The 17,944-nt window shown below is 28.8% G+C and overlaps 1 protein-coding gene and 1 long non-coding RNA gene across 2 annotated transcripts in view; both read right to left on the reverse strand.

Annotated features, from left to right (window-relative positions):
• Window positions 1-3,001: 3,001 nt before the first annotated feature.
• Window positions 3,002-17,944, reverse strand: part of LOC107073103 (uncharacterized) — a 100,971-nt gene continuing 86,028 nt past the window's right edge. Inside the window, exons 4-6 of the mRNA XM_015333557.2 lie at window positions 5,484-5,624; window positions 5,237-5,374; window positions 3,002-4,225 (exon numbers count right to left, since the gene is read on the reverse strand). Of these exons, the coding sequence (XP_015189043.1) occupies window positions 4,010-4,225; window positions 5,237-5,374; window positions 5,484-5,624 (495 nt within the window). The 3' untranslated portion in view covers window positions 3,002-4,009. The remainder of the gene's footprint in view (window positions 4,226-5,236; window positions 5,375-5,483; window positions 5,625-17,944) is intronic.
• LOC149032784 (uncharacterized) lies at window positions 9,064-10,216 on the reverse strand. Its single transcript, XR_016176319.1, has 2 exons — window positions 9,943-10,216; window positions 9,064-9,383 (listed from the first exon to the last, which is right to left on the reverse strand). It is a non-coding gene; the product is annotated as an uncharacterized LOC149032784 (long non-coding RNA).

Raw genomic sequence — 17,944 nt, forward strand, 5'->3', positions numbered from 1 at the left:
CATTAATTAATATATGTATATATTTGTACATCAATAAATATTACGTATTAATTATTTAACACGTAATACAGTTTGAAAAATATCGAAGGATCGAAATGTAGCATATACATATATATTATATTTTTGTTTATCGTGTCAAAATTCAAATTATTTTTCTTCAATTAAATATCGAACGTATTTTAAAAATATGTGAAGAATGATTTAATCGTTGCAAACAAAAAAAAATGAAAAAAAATGAAAAAAAAAATGAAAAAAATCAGTCATTTTTTTTCTTTTTTTTTCTTTTTTTTTCTTTTTTTTTCTTTTTTTTTTGTAAATTCATACATCGATCATTACTGAAAAAATTAATGAAAAAAAAACTTTGAGAATTCTTATGCTTCATTCTCTCTCTCTCTCTTTCTCTCTCTCTCTCTCACTCTTTCTCTTTCTCTCTTATCAATTTTTTTTTTTATATCTAATCAGCCCTTTCGAACAATTAAGAAAAATAATTAATTCGATGATGAATGTTAGTTAGTAAGTTGTTCGCATAAGAAAATTCTATTTCGATGCATATCACAGACACTATTAATTAACGGCAATGAAAGTGCGTATTTTTTGTTTATTTATTTTGAGTTAATATTAATCGAGTGGTGAGGGGAGTGAGGGGGCCTTCCAGAAGGGGGGTATTCTTTTTCTTTTTTGTTATTTGTATATCTACGTTTAAAAAAAAAAAAAAAAAAAAAAAAACAATTGTAACACACACGCACGGGAAATCACACGAAATGTTTGATTATTGATTGAACAATTAGGACAATAGTTATTATTTTTGTCTAACAACAACAAAAAAAGGGATTTATTATTTATCATTAGAATTTTTCTGGTTCCCTTTTTTTTTTTTACGTGTGATCTATGATAAGCTTAAGGGCCGCTTAATATTTTGAAAATGATCTACGACGGTACACAGTTTTGATCAGAGAACATTCATTTTTTTACTACGATGATTTTTTTTTTTTTGTATGGAATTTTTTCTATCGAATCTAAAAAAATATTTTTATATTCTTTTGTTTTGAATTTATTTAAAAAATATATCATGAACACAATGAAATTATTGAAAGGTATACGAACAAATTTGTACTAAATTAAGTTTGTTAAATTAAGTTGTACTTCAAATTAAGTTTGAATAAATAATTAAATTTGTAAAATATTTTTTTTGTTGCTATTTTTCTATTTAAAAATTATAAATAATTTTATTATTTTTTTTTTGTTTCTTTAGATCCGATAATTAAAAACCAATTTTCAGCTACGATAATTTTCGTATTTTCTATTTCACTCTCTCTCTGGAATTTTTTTTGGCATCGAATCTAAAAGAAAATTGTGTTTTGTTTTTAATTTAGTTTAAATTTAAATACATTTTCAGTTTAAATAAATAATTGAATTTGCAGATATTTTTTTGTCTATTTTTCTATTTAAAAATTATAAATAATTTTCTTTTTTTTTTCTTTTTTTAGATCCGATTATTCAAAGTTATCCATCGAGAGATTAAAAATGACATTTATTGTGTTAAATAAAATAATTAAAAATAAAAAAAAGGGAAAAAGATAAAATTATTTGTTTTACAAAATTAAATTTGTCTTTTTTTTCTAAAAGAAATAATTATAAATTAAATATTGTTTTAATTGAAAATAATATTTCCAAAATATTAAACTCGGTGTAATTTTGATCAAAGACATTTTCTGTGTTTGATCAAAATTCAAAATTTAAAAAACAATTTAATGAGAAAAATTCAAAGATTGTTGCACTTGTTTAACAAATACAAATAAACAAATAAATATATATACATACATATATGTTTATACATGTATATGTATATTTATATATATATTAATATTTTCTTTATTTTTCTCACAATATTTTCTCTTTCCCTTTTTAATTGTAATAATTTGTTTAATACAATTCTCTTACAGATCAAAAAAACCGTCACACATTTTCTCCTATTTTTTCATTTTTGTAATCTCTTATCATTAAACGTATTATCTATTATACCCTAGGACAATTCGAAAGCTCAATTAGACACTTTAAATAGAAATATAGTATAAGATCATTACAAAAATAAAATAAATAATCTGAATAAATACAAATATAATAATATTATATATGTGTTGATGGTGTTAATGTTAGTCAATAAATTATTATTATTATTATTATTATTATTATTATTATTATTATTATTATTAATTATTAATATTATTTATTGTTATTAATATTATGTAAGATTATTGGAATATGTATAAGTGTAATATTGTATGTGTGATTTATGTTTGTAACACGAATGGTAAGATGATGTTGTATTAATGTTACTTGTATGTATTTGTATGTTTGTATAGATGCGAGGGCGAAGTTATGACGCGTTTATAATTATTAATAATGATGATAAAGATAAATAAGCGAGTTCGATTAAATAAAAATTAAGGTTAATTCATTAAATCATGATCAACCATTTAGGATTATAATTTGCGTTCATATTATGCCACTCGCGAATTGGCATTGAAATATGGTCAATACAATTTCCTATCATTTCATTCTCATTTGTTTATATATGATGAAGAATGTAAATAATGTAAATTAAAAATTAAACAAACACTCGAGAGAAAATAAAAAAAAAAATAATATAAAATAAAATAATTAATTAATACTACACGAGTTCACACAAACGTGTATACCAAAAATTTTTCTAAGAATATATTTGATTAAGCACAAAACAAAAATACTAAATAAATAAGTTTGGCTGCACGTATGAGAATTTTATAAAGAAAAAAAAATAAAAAGATAATTAAAAATTAGTATTAAAACGTCGTCTTTGTTATTAAATATAAAATTTGAATTTAAATGAGTTCTCGGCTTTTTTTTTTTTTTTTTTGACTAATTTTCTTAACCTCATTCGTACAATTTCCCATAATTCAAAAAAAAAAAAAAAATCTTATTTCGAATTTTTTTTTTTTTTTTGATTGATTTGATTTTTTTTTTTTATCATTAATTTTGGAATTATGAAAACGTAAATGACAACTTTATAGAAAATCGTTCTTTTTTTTTTTTTAATTATTTTTAAGCCAAAAAAAAAATCTCACCGAGAACAACAAATTCTGACGTGCTAGCTAATATAAAAAAATTACTGAATATTATGATAATATAAAAATTAAAAAAAAAAAAAAAGATAATACAAAATTACGAGAGGGATATAAAAAAAAAAATGAAGACGAGCTAAAAACACACACACACACAAAATAAAAAAAAGCTTCAGTGGAAGATAATATTTTCCAAAATGAGATAGACCATTTAAAAAAAAAAAAATAAAAAATAAAAAAAAAAGATTAATATTACGTTAAATCACTCAACGAATTTAACGTATTTTTTTTTCTATCAATCAATCAATTCTCTCCTAAATTTCTACAAAAAGTTAATTTTAATAATTAACTATTAATTATAAACACAGCGGCGAAAACCGACGAACTCTACGAACACCCCCGAGGATTCATCTTTTTTCATTTTTTTTAATTTTATCTCAAATCTTCATCCCAAAGAAAAACTTTGCAAATAAGATGACGATAAGAAACAACGTTCATGCAAAGTTCATGCAAATTATTATCAATATTATTATTATAAATAATATTTAAAAAAAAAAAGATCAATCCAAAGGGTCAAATATAAAAAAAATAATACTAATTTTTTTATATTTGATAATTGAATATAACATCCTCGTGTTTCCCATTGGAAAAGTTTAAATCCTTAGTCTCGCACCGATTTGATTTTTTCCCTTTTTTTTTTCCTTAAACAACGGAACTTATTATTACGATTATTAATTATGATTATTAATTAATGATTATTATGATTATCATTAGTTTTTTTCTTTTCTTTTTTTTTAATAATGAATAGTCTGATTAAGGGAATATCTTTGCGAGATAAAGTCGGTGAGTTTTTTCGAATGGGCGAGTCGTCGCCTCGTATCCCTTCTTCGGCTTCCGCCTTGCCGTCCTCATGATGGTGGTAATGTAGTACGAAGGTATTCGCATAATTGATTGACATATTCGAGACAATTAATGTAGTCCCGTAATATCAAAAAATCGCGCAAATTACGAAAAGTAGCCGATGATGCTGTCGACCGATATTCCTCCGCCATTACGTCCCTTGTAACGTCGTTACCTAAGGGAACGGCACGTTCAACCAATGCTGCTTGTACTTCGCATAGTACCTGTAACAAATAATAATAACCATATTTTTATTTTATTATATTCTAGATAATTTATCATTGAGAAGATAATTTGTAGATAATCATTCTTGCGAATAGGTTAGCATTGAGTGAACTTTCAATACAATTACAAATTTTTAAATATCAAATATGACAAGTATCATTTACAGAAACACTGGAGAACATCAAGAATTACTTTCTTTACAAAATTAATTTTTAAATTTTCAATTTAGAATCAAATAATCCAAGAAACAAAGCAACCTAACCTCTTAAACATAACCTAATCTATATAATATTTAAATAATCAATTTATTATTATTATAATCTATATAATATATATAAATAATCAACCTATTCAATTAAAAAAATAACAAAAAAATTATAAAAGAAAAAACTAAACACGTATTACATATATATACACTAGTTTATAACGGAATGTAAGCGAAGTAAATGATTCAAAGGGTGTAAAAAAAAGCAAACTGAGTGTTTGGGAAAGATAGGTGATTAGATCGAAGTTATTTTTATGTACACGCGATAACTGCGAAATCGAGGTCGATGGATATTATCGAACAGTAACAAAAAAAACAAATAAACAAAAAAATACGACAAAACGCGAGAAGGTGAAGAAAATCGATGTGGAACACTCGGCTGAGTGTCCTAAACGGTTGATCTGACGAGAAATGTTTTGCGGTTCTTTAGAGATTCTTTAGTATCTTTAAAACGTGTACTCAACAGGGGAAGGGGGTGTGGGTTTACGTAAAATCGCTCGTAAAACTACTGGTCAAATGCTTTTTATATCTTTCACAAGGCATTAGCAAATAATAATAATAATAATAATAACAACAGCAATATTTCAAAGCAAGATAGTTGTTCGTTTGTTGTTAACCATTGTGAAAGTCGAGTATAATAATAATAACAACGTCTAATTATGATCTTTTTTTTTAATGTGAAGAATAAAATGATTTTGTTGCTTTTTTATTTTTATTTTTTTTTTTTTTTTAAAAGCACACTCACCGCACGTAGTTTCAATTCAGCCTCCCTAAAGTATTTGAAAAACGGTAGATTGTTTTCTTCTTGATCCCATACTATTTGTTCTAAGGCTACTGCGAATATTTGCAGAAATCTATAAGCTTTCAGTAACATCTCGTCCATCTGCATTATGAAAAACAAAACAAAACAAAACAAAAAAGGATTAAATTATCATTAATTTTTGTCACAATCTCAAATGTAAAATGGAAAATATTTCATGAGAAAAACTTACGCTTGAACCTTCCAAATGTTTTACATCCAATTGTTCCCCTAATCGTTTAGGTAATTCTGGAAAATTAGGTAACCAATCGTAAGACACTTCCTTCCATTGTGCATGCAAATTTTCAAAGTCGGATTTGAAACACTCCTTGACCTGCAATTATCGAAAATATTTTATTATTAATTTAAAAAATCAAACAAAAATTTGAAAAATTAATATAGTTCTTATGTATTCATCTCTCTTGTTTGTTTGCATTAATTTACATATAGGGGGGAATATTAATTAGTCATACGATTCAGTTTATCAGTGACACTTAAGGCAACATCAGAAACAGTTGATTTCTGTCATTGGCAGGAGAACACTGCATTGCGTAAGATTCAGGTATGTTTAAAAATCTTCACCCCTTTTTGTTAATATTGAATAAGTGTAATAAATGATTTTCACTAGTAAAAGATAAAATGTTTCGAAGTATAAAAATATGATTTAAAAAAATATTATTATCATTATCGTAAAAGTAATGATAAACTTTTATAGCAAGAAAACGACGAGAAGAAACAATTTTTTTTTTTGTAGAAAAAAAGGCTACTTTTAAGTTTTTCCCATTCGGATTGATGATAAATGATAGGCAAGCGTAAAAGGGCCCGTGTATCGGTTTGAAGAAAGAAAATGAGACCTGTAGCATGACTGTGCTCTGTAGATGGATTTAAAAGTACTAGAATCTGATTTCGAATGGATTTTAAATCATAGATCAAACAAAACTATTGTCGCATATTTTCGATTGTGAACAAACCAATAGAAATATCTAATGAAAAATGATAATCCTAAAAGGTAAGTATGTTTATGTAAATCTTTGTGTTAAACAACAAAAGCAAAAATGTCAGAAATAGAAAAGAATGGCAAAAGGAATTTCAAGAGGCGCCAGAATTCCGATACATTCAGAGAAGTTTCCTGTCTATTTCTTACTTTTTCTATTCTATTCTAAAGCAATAATATAGTTCGTGTCCTTTTCTTACAAAAGTAAGATGTCAAGGTAAGTTGGAGGGATTTAAAGGAATGGAAAATCACTCTCGTAAAAACCCATGCGAAGTCATCTATCTGAACCTAGCACGAAACATATTTTCTTTCAACATCCTCTTGTGAAAAGGTAGAAATCTTTGCTTGTTAAAGGACATTGTTGCGTGCATCTGAATGAAATGAATCAGTTCTTTTTAGTACTAAAGTCGAAAGAAAGTACACCAAAAATATAATGAAAAAAGAACGATCATTAAGTTTGTTGTAAAAAAATATAAGTGAGAAAATCAATTATCCTGAAAGTTATCTTTGAGTAATGTGCAGATTAATTAGGGTTATAAACAAGATATTCAATAAAAAAAACGTAATGTTTATCATAATTTATATTTTAGATATATATATAAAATGAAGTTTAATAATAAAACAGTCTAAAAATTACCTAAATATTATTATTAGAATATTAAAAAGAAATTTACAATAAGTATGATAATATTATGTTTGTCGAAAGATTTTATGATACGCATATCTATATTTGAGGTACATTTAAATTTGCAGTGACATTTTCAGAAACCCTGTCAAGTATCAAGGAATTATTTTATTATTTTTTGACGTAAAAATAATTGTACAGCAGGTAAATCTTCTTCAATGATACTTTAATGATACGGAAACGGTTAATGTATTCATTAGCTAGGTAATATACGAAAAACTTTTGATTCCACACATTAAAGAAACTAATAAAATTATCTTTTAAATTTTTCTCTAGCGCCGGCTACTAACATATCTCAATAATAATAATAATCAAATTAGGTGAAAGAGGTGCAGGGTCATACATTCCAGTTTATACAGTAACGCTCAAGGTAACATCGGTCGATTTCTTTATCGGCAGGAAAACACTGCATCGTCTAAGATTCAGGTAAGTAGTAAAGCAACTCTTTAAGTCTCTGTAGTATTTGTCCATTTATAAAAAGCTCCATTATTATTTGTTATATGATAATTTTTTTTATTTTAAAATCGAATTAAATAATAATCACGTAATTATTTTATTATCTCGTCACTTTGTATTAACTAAACCATTAGTATTAACTAGTCCTTCTACGCTTAACAGTCAAATCTAAATTCAAAATAGCAAAAAAAAGAAAATAAGATAAATATTTATATACACAGTGAGTCACAGAATTATTCTTTATATCATTACTGACAAAGTTTATAAACAATAATTGATACACAATATTTTCAAATTCATATACACAGTAAATCTATTTTAAAATTAATTATTTATTTAACGAATAAATTAATATCAATCTTATTACTTTCTAAAGAATATTTTATTCTAAAAGAAATATATTAATTTAGATAAATGATAAAAAAAAGAAATCCCATATATTATATCATTTGTATAAAGTACGTCAAATATAAAATGAATTCGTGGAAACGAGTATTCGTAAATTAATATTATTTGTAATACCATTTAACGGTTGATATATTATTATATACTGAAGAAATAAATTATAAGTAAACTTTGACAATGATCATAAAAGTTTCAGAATATTTTTCAAACAAACAAAAAAATAAAACATTTATATAAATTCCCCTGATTTTAAACTGACTGATGTTTTAAAGTTTTCAAAAAGAAAATAACATTTTCATTACATAGATATATATATTACCTAGAGGTATAGAACTTTGGTCCTGCTGTAGTTTCTTTAATTCGTTTTGATATTCCTGACTTTTTTGGCATCTAGAAACTGAGGATTGACTTATTCCAACTTCTGCTGCCATCTCTTCTTGAGTAATACGCGGGTTTTCAAGTGTCAAACGCACTAATTCTTGAATCATCCGTTCTTTATTTAGTCGTTTATAAGTAGGTCTGTTTAAGTTGAAATCACCGCTCCTGAAGAGCCTAAAGTTTCTTTCACATGTACTTATAGATATAATATTCTCGCCGTAAGCGTGTATGAGCATTTGATGAGCCTGATAAACAGATTCCTTACTATTAAAATAATAAAGTAACACTTCTCGCAAATGACGCATTGTTGGCTTATAAACTGACATTTTAAATTTGAAATAACTTTATGATATAAACACCAATAACCTACTGATACTACCAACTTATCTTCACAAAATGGTAAACAATATTTCAAGCTGTCTTATATGTATGTATTCAACATCTACTTGTCGCTAATGCCATCTACAGAAAAGATTTATATCGACCGTTTATTTTGAAAGTGTTTTAAGTCTAGTTTCTCTTGTTTGAAGAAAATTAAAGATTTGCATATCAAAGGCTACTCATTTTTCTTTACCGAATAAATTTATATTGTACAAAACATATGCCCTTTATATGAAATTCAATATTAACTAGTAATCTATAAAGAGTTTACATTAAAATAAACATAAATTACATTATATCTCTTCTTTTTTTTTTAAATGGACTTACACAACTTTCTAAAAAAGCGGTCCATATATGTCAATAAATAATATATATTACTACTATATTTATATAATATATAGGTGAGTTCACGAAACGTCGAACAGCACCTAGCTCCGGTTATACGTATATTTTAAAAAATAATAATAAAAAACGGGTAATAATGGTGCAGGGTCATACGATCCAGTTAATCCAGTAAAACTTAGGACAGCATCAGGAGCAGTCGATTTCTGTTTTCAGCAGAAAAAAACTGCATCGTCTAAAATTCAGGTAAGTAGTAAAGCAACATTTCTGCCTTTAAGTCTCTATGATATTTGTCCATTTATAAAAAGCTCCATTATTATTTGTTATATGATAATTTTTTTTTATGTTAAAAACTGAATAAATAATAATCCCGTAATGATCTTATTATCTTGTCACTCAGTATTAACTAAACCATTAGTATTAACTAGTCCTTCTACGCTTAACAGTCAAATCTAAATTCAAAATAGCAAAAAAAAAAGAAAAAAAGATAAATATTTATATACACAGCGAGTCACAGAATTATTCTTTATATCATTACTGACAAAGTTTATAAACAATAATTGATAGACAATATTTGCAAATTAATATACACAGTAAATCTAGTTTAAAATTATTTATTCATTTAATAATTAAATTAATATCTATTTTATTACTTTCTAAAGAATATTTTATTCTAAAAGAAATATATTAATTTAGATAAATGATAAAAAAAAAGAAATCCCATATATTATATCATTTGTATAAAGTACGTCAAATATAAAGTGAATTTGTTGAAACGAGTATTCGTAAATTAATATTATTTGTAATACCATTTAACGGTTGATATATTATTATATACTAAAAAAATAAGTTATAAATAAACTTTAACAATGTTCATAAAAATTTCAAAAAATGTTTCTAACAAAAAAAAAATAAAACTTTTATTTAAATTCCTCATATTTTAAACTGACTGATGTCTTAAAGTTTTCCAAAAAGAAAATAACATTTTCATTACATAGATATATATATTACCTAGAGGTATAGAACTTTGGTCCTGCTGTAGTTTCTTTAATTCGTTTTGAAATTCCTGACTTTTTATGTAATTTGAAACTGTTTTTTGACTTATTCCGACTTCTGCTGCCATCTCTTCTTGAGTAATACCCGGGTTTTCAAGTGTCAAACACACTAATTCTCCAATTGCACGTTCTTTATTTATTCTTTTCCTCATAGTTCTGTTTAAGTTGAAATCACCGCTACTGAAGCGCCTAAAGTTTCTTGTACATGTACTTTTACATATAATATCCTTGCCATAAGCGTGTACGAGCATTCGGTGAGCCTCAGCAGCGGATTTGTCACTATTAAAATAATAAAGTAACACTTCTCGCAAATGACGCATTGTTGGTTTATAAACTGACATTTCTAATTTGAAATTACTATACAATGTAAACACAAGTCAACAACTGATACTACCAAGTTATCTTCACGAAATTGTTAAGAGTATACCAAGCTATCTTATATATATGTATTCGACGTCTACTTGTCGCTGATGCCATCTACAGAAATCTATATATATATGTGTCCATACATAATATATATTACTTCTATATTTAATATATAGGAGGAGTTCACGTAACGTCGTACGGCACCTAGCACCAGTCACTTATATATCTTCAAAAATAATAATGTAAACGATCCAAAAGCAGGTAAAAGGGGTGCAATGTTATATGATCCAGTTTATCAATGACGTTTAAGGCAATATCAGAAGCAGTCGATTTCAGTTTTTGGCAGGAAAACACTGCATCGCGTAATATTCAGGTAAGTGCTACAGTCTCATATCTGTGTTTAAATCTTAATGGTACTTGTTCAGTTAAAAAGTTTTCTATTATTATTTGTTGTATATGAATTTTTTTGTTGATTTTTAAAACGGATTATGTATGGATCATGTAATTTTGCTATTATCCTTTCCTCTAGTACCGGTAAAAAATAGTTCTTTAACGCTGGACAGTGAAAACTACATAGAAAATAGCAAAAGAAAAGTACGAGTAATGAACCAAATACGTGAAGGCCAAAGGAAGAAGTGAAATAATTGGGAAACAAGCTGAAGGAGTAAAAGCTAAGGATAAAAGTTGAGATAGAGATAAGATGAAACAGCCACTGATTGAGATATCTAAAATTGAAAGAACTATTTGTGTAGGGTGCTTAGCGAACTATGGCGAAGACTGGATACATTGCTACAGTTACTATGGGTGGGCTCATGAAGCATGTGCAGACAATCCTGAATTTTCGGACGTCTACATGTTTGATCAATGCCGTATAATTTAGAAATCTCCGGTGCTGCTTGTTCGAAGTAAAATCTGTTCGGTACTAGATGACTCTTCTAGCGATTGTATATTTTGACACCAAAGTTTAATTCTTATTTTTAAATATGTTTATGCAGAAGTTGTCTTTTTGTTAATTTATGTTGATTCTATAGTTTGTTGACTTTACTAATTAATAAATTAATAGTTTTTATTTTATTTCCGGAAAACCATATTTATCCGCAACTAGGCGACTTTCTTCTATATTTTTTACGAGAATGTAGAATAAAATAAAATTAAAAAAAAAAACACGCATATGCATATTAGTTGAACGCTTGGTAACGTTTAGTCAGCGATTACTTTGATAACCCTCATTCCTGGTATTGGTGAACATGGTGAGATGAGAGAAGAAGTGAGAGGGAAGGGGTGAGGGTGAGATTGTGAGTGGGGGAAAAGGAAGAGGATTATAGGACACGTGCATGAGTAAGCCTAACTCTACGAACTAACACGAACAAAATTGTTCTTTGACTTTTTGGGGGAAATTACTATGCCAATGCACGCAAATAATCTGACTATTGGGGTTCCTTTTAAACAAAAATTACTAAGAACACTAGGCGCCAGGTTAAAACACGTTGTTTAATTGTCTCAACACGGAAGAGCGGATTATGAATCATTCGTTGCGTTAACTAATTAGCTAGAAAAAAATGATAGATGTAGGAAGAGAAGTGGGATGGTGAGGTGAGGTAGGGGAAATCGAAACCCTCGGATTTGATGCAACTATGTGAGAGATGGTAAAAACTATTCCACGAATTTTTAACATTAGCGCCGTTAGTTCGTACTATCGTTTAGGTAACATTAGTGCATCAAAGTGCATAATATCAAAGTATCAAGGTCATTTTCTTTTAACATGATACATTAGCGTAAATTGAAATAATATTCAACGAACCTAGCGAATATTGCACGATTCGATAAATAAACTCTAATGAACACCTAAACCAAACAACTTGAGATAATTTTGAATCGATTAACGAGACAAAAAGATGACACATACACACACAAATCTAACCATGAAAAAGGCCATGTGTACCTTTTCGATGGTAGAAACTCGCGAGCGCATTTCTCACGATCGATAATTTCCTGTTTTGTTTGGTTTCGTTTTTATTTTTTTTTTTTTTTGGTTTTATTTTTTTGGGTGCTTCGAGGCATAATCGATCGGACGTGTACCTGAGCTCTTCTCACCGGATCCTCTTCTCTTGTCTCTTCTTTAGAGATCATCTTCTTCTTCTTCTTTCCACGCCCAGATCATTACGAAACAGCTTTCGAATACGATAGAAAAGAAATGCCTTGTTCGTCTTTCATTCCATTACATTCTAGTTGATACTTTGTTTTCATGCCGCGGAATCTATCATAGAATTTAACATCTAATTCTAGTCAAAGTTGCGTCACTATTCTTATTAATTTGTCTTCGTTTATTGGGCCCACCCAACAAGATAAAAAGGACAAGTAAATGATGAACTTTTTATTTGTTTCAATACTATCATGAGTAACTTGATTATTTTGTATTAAATAACATTTTGAATGATATCGAAGCATTTATGGGTTTTAATGAAAAATAATTTGTATTGATTAAAGACGCATATATGCGTTTATCAAGTTTTTGATAGACTGATTCACAGTGATTCGAGAAATATTTTTTTTTAATGAAAATAATTGAATGTTAATGATGAAATTATTCAATGATTGCAATTGTTAGTCAAAGGTTTAATGTTCTTGATTATTATGGAAGGATTTTATATGAGTTTGATTATACAAAGGCAAACATTACTAAATTTGTTTGAGTATTAATTATAATTATATTATTTATATAATAATATTTTATAAATATATTAATAATAATAATATAAGTATTAATTAAAATAAATTCTGTCAAGTTTTGTTGCATCAAAATAAGGTTGAACCAAAAATATAATTAAATACTCTTTTTAGTGTTAATTTATTGTTAATTGTACTAACCTTTACTTAACCAAATTTGGTAATTTTTTAAACATATTTAAATTTAATTTAAAGCTATACAACCTATATAGTCTTTTTAAGTAAGTATTAAAGAAGTCTTAAAAAAATGTTGAAGTAAATCTATGCAATAGTTTCTTTTTTATAACAATTTTACTCGCCCGGGTCCAAAGGACCCTGGTGTGGTAAGCGTGTTACTCCAGAAAGGGTGGTAAGCAAAGGTTAATGCAATTAATAGGTATAACTCACCCTAACAATATAAAATTAATTCATAATTATGTATTACTTAAAGGTTTTGAAAGGTACATTAAAAGGAACCAAAAACATTGAATCAATCTTTAATACAAAAGTATTTAAACATATACTCAAAATAATGAAAATTTCTGTAAACTCTCACGACTTATGACATGAACAAGTTTATACTATTCTACAACGATCCAAAAAAAAAAAAATAAGAAGAATAAGCCTAACTTTCGAATACATTTCCAAGGAGTTTGCTATAACGGACGTTGTTGGTGTTGCCGAGTGTTACGGAGAGAACACAGTGTTCTATTCCTACGAGACGCGGATAGTCTAACATGAATGAGAGAAAGAAAGAAAGATAGATATAGAGAGAGAAAGAGAGAGGGAAAACATAAGGAAGGAAGGTAGACGAGAAGGGGGGAGAAGGAAGGAAGGAAGGAAGAAAGAAAAAAAGGAAAGGAAGAAAGGAATTGTCGCTGCTGCTAACAACCAACGAACCAACTTGTCGGCGAGCAAAATCGTGGCGCGCGGGTTCTTTTGTGACTCGTAAAAGTTCCTCTCAACGGGCAACCACCGGTGCACGAATAATCGTAAAACCGGGCTGCAAACTGGCAGGAAGTAGGTAGTAGTAGGTTGACTGGCAAAGTTAGAGAGTAGGTAAGAAAGAACTATGTCTTTCTTTCTCTTTTTTTTATTTTTTTCACTCTTATTCTCCTTCCTCATCGATCTATTCGTAACTCTACGTGAAAGAGAAAGATAAAAACCCCGTCAAAATCAATTAACCTTCCCAATCTTTTTGTCTTAGCATCCGGTTATTACAGAGTTGTAAAAATTTTCGGTTCCAAAAAAAAAAACAAGAAAAAATCCAGAAAATAATCGACCGATCGAGATTTGGACCCAATTTTCAAGAATGAATGAAAAGGAACAAACCACGTGTGTGTCTCTATCTGTGTGAATGTGAAAGAAAGAAAGAGAAAGAATAATAGGTGAATGAGTAGGTGGTGATGGTGGTGGTGAGACGAGACGAGAGGAAAGTCACGCGCAAAGAGAAAATATGTCAGCGGGAGGGAACCTTACACGACGACAATGACGACGACTACGAGTCGATATGCAAGAAACGCATCAGCACCAGCAGCAGCAGCAACAGTCAAGCACTTGCTGCCATGGGGTATATATGTAATAGTAGTGGTGTATATATCGATGAAAGTAGTAGAATATACGCTGGCGCGTTGTATATCCGGTCTTGCCTTTAGTATGCAGGCGGTGTATTACCGTGGCGTATGGCTGTGTCCCGTCCGCGGTATGAAAGAGGTGGACGAGGGGGAGGGGGACAGCTTCCGATTCTGATTTATTGGAATCCTCCACTTCCGATATTTTATTCGATACCTTCACGTCCTTAAATCCCTTTTCTTTTCTTTTATTTTTATCTCTTTATCGTTTCATTCTATATTATCTCAATTTTTTTTTTTTATAGATAATTCGATCATCTTTTATCTATGTATATCATAATGAACACATTTTCATTTTTATTAGGATTTTATCATTTTTTTTTTTTTTGTAATATAACTGATTTATTTATTATTGTTTGTAAACCCTGATTGGTTGTCAGTATTTTTTTTATGTGATTATTATTAAGTTGTAAGTTGTTTAATTTTATTTATATTAAAAATTAATTAGAAAAGACAATGATATAATTACTTTGTTACCCGGATGCATAACTGATAAGGAAATTGTGGTTGAATTTCAGAGAAAGCGCGAATTTTGACATATTCAGAGGTTATATTACCAATCACGTGACTTACGATTGTACCGCCAAAATGCCGTTGTCACGTGATAGATGACTAACGACTGATATAAGGGGGTTTCATTTATTAATAATTTATCGTGATAAATGTAAATTAGTATCCAACCCATAAGTGGAAATAATTTTAATAATAATTCGAGATTATCTTCACGTTTTTAAATCCCTGTCAAACTTATTTTTTAATGAGTTTTATTATAAACAATTTGATCATCTTTCATCTATGCATATCCTAATAATCAAAACCTTTTCATTTAATTTATCATTTATAGATAAGTGATTTATAATAATATTTGTATTTTATCCATCCACATAGTTAAATAATAATCTGAAGTATTTAATCTACTTGTGACTTGGTTTCATTTAAGAAAAAACGATAACAGGACTTGGCAATGATGACGTCAGTGGACCACCACCAGACAGTATGTCGCCTGCAACCTCGTTATCAGTCAAAGCTGCACCTGCGTCTTCCTACACCATGAAGTAATAGTCACCGCGAGAAATAAAGAATGAAAGTTAGGCGAATTGAATCCTACATCTACCTTCCAACTATATCTAACTAACTAAACTAAGTACGAAACGAATTCGATATCGAATTATGCGCTGACTTAGAAAACAACGGTGTCGTGTATCATCGTACCGATGATGTAACGCGGCTCTTTCGACGACGCGTTTCAAACCCCCACTCTGCACCCTCCAACCCCCCTCTAACCCTTTCTCCATGTCTCATAGTCACACAGCCGGAACCAAGACCCTAGTGTAAGCGCCCTTTGTGGTCGTGCATGAAATGCGCTGACTTTTTTTCGCATATCCCTTCTACCCCACCTTCACTGTCTTTTTTTTTCTCTGTGTATACACCTGATCATCTTGAGATCATCCAACTTTCTTGGTATTTGAAGATAATCAACAAAGTTTCTTTTCTTTTTTTTTTTCAATCCTTTGAGTAGGGAACAAACCTAAAAATTGCAATCTTTGAAATAATAGGATTATTTTTATTGCTAATGTGAAATATTTGTTGATAAAAAGTAAAGAATTTTGAATGAAAGTAGGGTAGTTAACAATTGATAAGCGTATATATGCGCCCATAGCATATATCTTTGTTGGATTGTTGACATTGACAAGAAAAAAGTTTGTTGATAAAAAGTAAAGAATTTTGAATGAAAGTAGGGTAGTTAGAAGATAAATTGATAAGCGTATATATGCGCCCATAGCATATATCTTCGTTGGATTGTTGAAATTGGAAAGAGAAAAAAGTCTGTGATAAATGACTAATAATAATTATCGTAAATTTTAAAATCAAAACAAAGTTACGTAAGAAATGGCATGTGTGTGTTGTTTGTGTTTTGGACAAAAAATCTAAATTTTCAAAACAGGAAGCGAAGGTGTCGAAAAATAAGATCGATTTCGAACTCGAGGGCTCCGAGAATTGGGTCGGACAGCCAGCGTAAGGACGTCCAGTTACACAGACCCGGAATTGTGAGGACACTTGTGTTCATGATGCATAAATTGAGGGAACCGAGCCTAATGTATGATGAAAAGGTGAAGTTAGAAAGAGAAAGAGAGAGTATAGTTTCACGTTTGACCGCAGTTTCGTTGTTATTTTGCGGTTTACCCGAATACGTCTATCCTTATATTTTTCAAATCTACTTTGTTAAAGAAGATGAGAGGAGGGAAAGAGGAGAAAGCTTAGGGAACCAAGTATGTTGTTTGGATAGATAATGAACCACGTTTTGGGAAGGATTCTTCCTATTTGTTATTTGATATGCCCTTCCCCTAAATTCTTCCTACTATTTTGCTTGTTTGTGTTCGTAAAGGTTAATGAAATTAATATATTCAAATATTTATTAGTTTAATGAATTTTTTTATAGAATCGTTAGCAATTTTTGTTTGTTTGTTAAAATATTGTTAATTTATTTAATTTATTCATTTGTTCGTTTGTGTTCGTCATGTTAATGTGAAATTAATATGTTATTATATTTCTTAATTTGTGATGATTTTTGATAGAACCCTGTTAGTATATTAAATTTGTAGTAAAATTAATGAAATAATAATTTTATATATAATATTAAATTTATATAATAATAAATAATAAATTTATTTAATTTACCAATTTGTTTCTTTGCAACTTTCATATCATACAAAATTCAAAGATTACCTAAATTTTTTGTAACTATCTTCATTTATTTTTTAACCTAACCTCTTTTGTAAATATTGTATTAATGCGTTTATCCCATAAAATAATAAATTATCCCCAAAAATAAAAATTAACAAAACTAATCCAATTAATCAGTTGACCTTGTTGAATTAAAGTCAATTAAACTATATTTTAATCAAAGTTGCATTAAAATGAGAAATAAATCAACCGAATGTGTGTGTGTGTGTGTGTTTGTCATGAGAAGTTCGAAATGAAGATAATCGGTAAAAGATGAAATGAAATGAAATGAAATGAGACAAGAATCGGAAGAGAAGAAAAACATCGATAAATCCGATAAGTAAAAGTAGAGAGATCTCTTTCGTGTGTTTGCCAACGACACGTAGAACCAACGATCGACGTCGTCCGTACCGCCGGAAGTACTGCCATAACTGCCTTCCGCTCGATGTTCCCTCTTATCCCCGTTCATGCCCGATCCCACAAGCAGAAGTCACGGTGGTAATTATCGAACCATCGATGAGTTTGATCTTC

This window comes from Polistes dominula, unplaced genomic scaffold (genome assembly GCF_049000335.1).
Source record: "Polistes dominula isolate Pdom_NZ unplaced genomic scaffold, Pdom_raw_medaka contig_84, whole genome shotgun sequence".
Classification (NCBI taxonomy): Eukaryota; Metazoa; Arthropoda; class Insecta; order Hymenoptera; family Vespidae; genus Polistes; species Polistes dominula.